The 6,269-nt window shown below is 32.4% G+C and overlaps 1 protein-coding gene across 1 annotated transcript; it reads left to right on the top strand.

Annotated features, from left to right (window-relative positions):
• Positions 1-2,628: 2,628 nt before the first annotated feature.
• LOC134235228 (cell death abnormality protein 1-like) lies at positions 2,629-3,964 on the top strand (the record flags this gene model as incomplete). The annotated part of the gene is made up of 3 exons (XM_062717367.1): positions 2,629-2,797; positions 2,953-3,087; positions 3,830-3,964. Coding segments are annotated over exons 1-3 (274 nt in total), but the record flags the coding sequence as incomplete, so codon positions are not given.
• Positions 3,965-6,269: the final 2,305 nt, after the last annotated feature.

Genomic DNA, 6,269 nt, shown 5'->3' with positions numbered 1-6,269 from the left:
CTTTTTTCTGTCCAAAGCGGGAGTTCAGAAAAACATGACCGGCCTTAGTTCTGTCACGTGAAAAAAAAGAAATAAAAAAAATTGTGACAAAAAAATGCGTTGCGATGCTGCGCTTCTATCAGGCTTAAGTTACATAAAGAGAGGATGCTATCTTTCAGCCAATCAAAATTCAGTATAGCTAAGAGGTAACATATGGGCATTATTAATTAGCTTTGGTTAAAAAATAGAGGCTCCCCAAGGGTTATAAAATAAAATACATGTATATACAATCGTCAGTATAAAATCATTTATTACATAAACTACATTTACTCTCTAAACACTATTCTAAATACTCTTGTATACAGATGCCACCATGTTTATAAGGTATTTATTTTCTATTTATTGCCATTGATTTCACTGCGTGTTTCAGACAAACATGTTTTCACCTATTAAAAGTAGTTTTTTAAAGAACCCCTGACCGGGAGGTTGGGCAAGAAATTAATAATTTTTAGAAGGGAAACTACTGTTTATTATGCAATTTGTTAAACGATTTTTTTTCCAAATAAATAATGTTAACATGCTATTCAATTAGTTCCAAACCCCTAAGATATGGGATAGGAATTTTTAAATTTTATAAGGAACTTCCCAATAAGGGATATAATTACAATTGTGTTATTAGTTTGTTTGAGCAATGTCTGGGGGCGTTTATGGTGTCAATTATAACAGTAAAAATATATCACCGATTTAGCACTCTTCCCAATTCTTAATATATGATATACGACTGAATTATAATACTTATAATACTTATATAGATTCAGACGGTGAGATGAACTTTAGGTTCATAAACCCCTGTTCAGTCATTTAAAATATTGCTTGAACCTTAATGATTTCCCAAAATAAATGTATTTAATAAGTAAAATATAAGCAATGACATGTATAGCATAGCGCGGGGGAAAGTTAGACAAAAAAGACATTTCAACTTGGCAATTCTATGAAAGAATAGAAGACATTTATGTAATTTACAGTTATTTCTCATATCAGAGGATCAATAAACCTTAATTTCAAAAAAAAACACAAAAACAATCGTAAAGGAGTTAGAGATAGAAATGTTGCCCTCCCCTTTCAGGTGTAAATTTTTTTCACTATAATTTCTTTTTTAACATCTTGATCAACTTTCCTTTAGCAATTGCCGAGTATAGGACAAAATTTGTAGCCCTCCACCTGCAAATGGTGGCGTCTCCATATGAGAGAAAAATTCTCGAGAGGGACGTTAAACAATAAACAATAAATCAATCAATCTATTACGAGAACATTAGATGTAATTTGCATAACAGTTCAGTTAGCTGTAAAGTCAAACTATGGAATGCTTTGTGAAAACTGAAATTTTTGATGACTTTAAAAACAGTTTGTTGGATAGTTTTGTTTTCAACATTGCCCTTGAAAATAATTTTCCTTTTTGGCAGTGTCACAGAATGTCGAGCGGATCTGTTTCTTAATTAGTTGAAAGACAACTCAAATACTTTTTTATAGATAATTTACAAATTTAGTATACTAAATATACAAATAGTCAAAATCCTTTGTTGTTGTTTGTCCAAATTCCTGTCTCGCCGCTGGCTTTACAACATCACAAACTAAGGCATGGACAATAGGTTCCAGGGTGGCCTACAACACACCATGGGCGGACTTTAGGTACTGGGTGGCCTCTCTACACAGTCTATACATAAACTTTAAACTAGGGCTGGTTGGAACCTGCTCCAAATATACACATACAAAAGTTACTGACATTAAGCTCTTGTGGCTTTACATAAATTCACATTACACTAATTATCAGATTTACAGATAATGCACACGTCTAAGACAAGACTTAATTACACACTCGAGTTGTTATATAATACATTCAACTCGTACACAAATGCAATATCGCAAATTGCTACCTTATGGACAAACTATTATGAGGGAAATTGTATACCATACTTTGAAATATTCAAATACGTGTTGCTATAAATAGTTATTAAATAAAACAAAACATATATGCTTAAAATTCGATGAGAAATGCTGTGACTGGATGTTTTAGGACAAATGAACGATACAAGAAAATGACTAAGATAAAATAGAATTATAAACATAAAGTTAACCTTACCTCAGAAAAGCTGGACCATTACAAAAGAAATACAGAGAACGGTAACTCTGCAAGTAATATTGGTACTTGATATAAATCAGAATGCTGCCTACAAAACATAATCGTGTGAGAGTGGTAAAACGTCCTCCTCTCTGGACTGCCGTGTCCAAAACTCACTTTCACGAACAGGCGGATTTTTAGGTCCAGTGAATTGAGGTTCAGTAAAGGGTTTTTTTTTACAGTGAAAACATGTCTAAAAACGAAGGGGTTCCACACGGGATATTTACATGAAATTGAAATACGTTAACAAAATAATATATGAGGATTTTAAGTTGACAGGCAGAAACATAATCTTTTTATATGAACAATAATTTTATATGAAAAAAGAAATTGTAACTCTAAGATTATCATTTGAACATTCAAAAATAATTTTACTTTATTCAGCTGTGAATCGACATGTGGGTTTTTCTGTCTTTGTATTCAACGACTCGTCATATGTTCCTCCAGCTGATCCATCTCAACATAAACTATTCACACACGATATTTCTACCTGTCCTGTCCGTGTGACAACTGTAACTATTAATAAAGAGATTCAGGGGATAGCTTTGTATAATTCAAAGGCCACACCAATCAATACACTGTGTGCGGGTTATGAACCATCATTTGCAACAATTGAAATCTGCGAAGTAAAAGTGATGGGTATGTGAAACAATGATTTTGAAATATACTTAAAGGACTCCTTGGTAAAGAATGTCTTTACATATCTATAGAAGAATAGAAGTTTATATAAAGAGTTTATTAAATGAGTTAGAAATTTTAATCAGTATCTGTTTTTCAATTTCTTTTTGTATTAGGTTGTCCATCTAAACATTATGGAGAAAACTGCAATCTCTGTAACCCTAAATGTCGTGATACAGTTTGCGATGCTTTTAATGGTTCCTGTATCTATGGATGCAGGGACAATGTCATTGAATCACCGTATTGTTCAGGTAACAGAATCCTATCTTAATATCATGATTAATGCTATCTACCACAAAATAAAGAGAGACACAAATACAAATTAATTTTGGATGCTTTTTACTCCTGTTGAAGAGAAATCGCCAAGATATTGAGATAACCCCCTTATCAAATTTCATAATTTTAGTAAGCTTCTTCCTTTACTTACCCCGCATTGTACAGCTCAGAATTTCGGATATCAAATTTATTTCACATATGTTTAATTTATTTGATATACATTCCTCACGCAATCATTAGAAATGCTCATTTAAATAGATAATGGTCGGACGTGGCGTGTAGTACATTCATGATTTAGACCTCCGATCCTGAGTTCGCCTCTTGTCTGTTCTTCATTTACACCAGGTTAATTATTATATGAAGGACAGATAAACAAACAAAAATGGATTCCTAGATTTGTCTATATTTCTGGGTTTATTTTTGATGCAAATGACGCAAATGTTACATTTTTTTAATATTACGAAATTTTGAACCTCCTATGATGTTCGAAATTCTACCTTTCTAAAACATCCCTATTAATCTATCAAACTATTTTTCATTTTGAAAGGCATTGCTGTAAAACTTTGAATAAAAAATTGAATAAACTACGCGGTGATTCTTATTAAAACATGATTCCAGTTGTCATTTTCAATTTTTATTACAAAAGATTGCTTGTATCATCTGTCCATAAAGGGATGTTCAATATATAGTCTTATAACATGTTTAAAATTTTGTTAGAATGCAAAGACGGCTATTATGGACCAGACTGTACACAGAATTGTAGCTATTGTAAAACTGGTACACTTTGTAACAAAACAAGTGGAATATGCCCAAATGGTTGTCAGGATAAGTGGGGTGACCCAAGGTGCACAGGTACAGTGTTTTTATGAACCTTTTTGAAAATTTTGACCTGAAAATATTCATGTCAAGAAAAAAATTATCATACGCATCTTTACAAAATATTTAAATATGCTGTAGTTAGAATTAAGAAAATATCTTGGAAAGACGTTTAATATTTTAATATTGTAGATTGTTTGACAAAAGCTTCACTAATTCTGAATTCAAAAGTATCTTCCTCTTCAAACACGCAAGTTGTTTTACAATGCATACATCATGCCTACAATTGATTACTGCCTAACAATTTAAGGAAATACGTCCAGATCAAATCTTGACAGAGTTCATAATCTTTAAAAACGTCCTCAAGGTATATTTTAGACCCCCCCCCCCGATGCACCCTCAAGACCCCCTTTTTATGAACTTGATTGCATGGCTTACTGTTTATGAACAGCTAACTGTAAATGAATATGTATTGTTATATAAATCCCTCTTTGATTCTTGTCCTACTTATTAACATGAAATGTTTCAATTTCAAATTAATAACCAATATATTCTTCGATCTGAATCCAGTATTGAATTGTGTGTGCCAATTCATAAATGTAAACTTTTTGAAAATCCCTTCCTGTACTCTGGTGCCATTTTGTAGAATGCTTTACCGGTGCAATAAAAATGTCACCAACTCTTAATTCTTTCAAGAGACAAGTAAAATATTATGTAAAACAATGTCAAAATAATTTGTGATTCATTTTTTTTTTTTTTTTTTTTTTTTTTTTGTATTTGTATATTTAGGTATATATTTTTAATATGTTTGTATGTGTACAACCATGTATCTTTATATTGTTAGTTGACAGAAGGCCCTGGCGAAGAATAGTGCTTGCACTAATCAGGTTACCTTCTTTGAATAAAGCATTATTAATTATTCTTATTAGGGTCTTTCGTCTTCAGCGGAAGACTACTAGTATTCTATTATTCTTCGGATTCTTTTCCCCCTATATTATCAGGGTCTTTCGTCCTCAGCGGAAGACCTTTCTATTATTCTTAAGTTTCTTTTTCACTTTATTATTATTTTTTTCTATTTTTTCCATACCGATATTGTGCAGAGGATTTCTCGGAGATGGCTCGATCGATTTAGTTCAAATCTTCAGAGTCTATGTGTTTTTATCTGAAGTTTTTACCGGCAACTCGATTTAAAAAAAATCACTTCCGGTCAGGAGTTATCGCCATTTGATCGAAATTTAGCTGACCTCTTTGTCTGTGATGGAACTCAAAACGGTTAAAGCTAGAAAGATAAAATTTTCAGGGAAGATAGAGGACATGATGCCATGTTGCACCTTTGTCGGGATAAATTCCGGAAGTGCCTAGTATGGAATCTCGGTAGGGATCGAAATTTAGCTTACGAATCATGAGAGGTTTTTTTTTTTTTTTTTTTTTTGAAAATTTTGCATAATATATTTTAAAGTATAAATATTTCGTAAAACATACTAAACCTCATTTGTGCAAAATGACAAGATCTTTAATATAATATCAATAAAAAAGTGCTGACTCATCACAATAAAGGCAGAAAGAGGCCAAAAATCCTCAATCTATAACTCCTTAGCAGTCATTATTTTGCTATACATTACTGAAGCAAAAATGTGTATCTCAACAATCTACAACTATATATTATGATTTTTATGTCGTACGTTACTTATTTATTGGCTAAAAGGTGCTAGAATGCTAATTTTTTTTACGCTTTATGTCGACTTTAAAAAAATTCTTATCTCTAAACTTCACGTATTATAGCTTACTATGACGTCATATCATATAGGCTGCAAATTTAGGCCTATGCTCGGCACTTCCGGCGTTTGAGCAGGGAGGAACCTTTATCGTGCCACACCTGCTGTGACTCGGGGCCTCGATTTATACGGTCTCATCCGAAGGACCACCCCAATTAGTCGCCTTTTACGACAAACAAGGAGATATTGAGGACCTATTCTAACCCGGATCCCCACGGTACAGTAAAATCAAGAAAAAGGATCTGAGTACTCAAATTATGGGCTGAGAAGGGTCAAAAGTCTTCAATCAATAACTCTTTCTCAGTTAATATATTGTGATATATTACGGAAGCAAAGATATTTATGTCAACCATCTACAACTATATATTATGATTTTTATGTCGTATGTTACATTATTATGAGCCACAGAGGGTTAAAAAAAACCTAAATCTTTTACGGTTTATATCTTGAAAATTAGAAACATTTTGATTAATAATATCGAACAAAAGATGTTCAAAATAATGTTCTAAACAATATGCAACCTTTGATTTTTCGCTAAACGTCCCCATTAAGGATTTGATGGGTTG

Source organism: Saccostrea cucullata, unplaced genomic scaffold (genome assembly GCF_032062105.1).
Source record: "Saccostrea cucullata isolate Sc308-1 unplaced genomic scaffold, CSIRO_AGI_Scuc_v1 ctg14577, whole genome shotgun sequence".
Lineage (NCBI taxonomy): Eukaryota > Metazoa > Mollusca > Bivalvia > Ostreida > Ostreidae > Saccostrea > Saccostrea cuccullata.
Note: the sequence above shows the minus strand (reverse complement) of the source record. Positions and strands in the feature narration are given on the sequence as shown.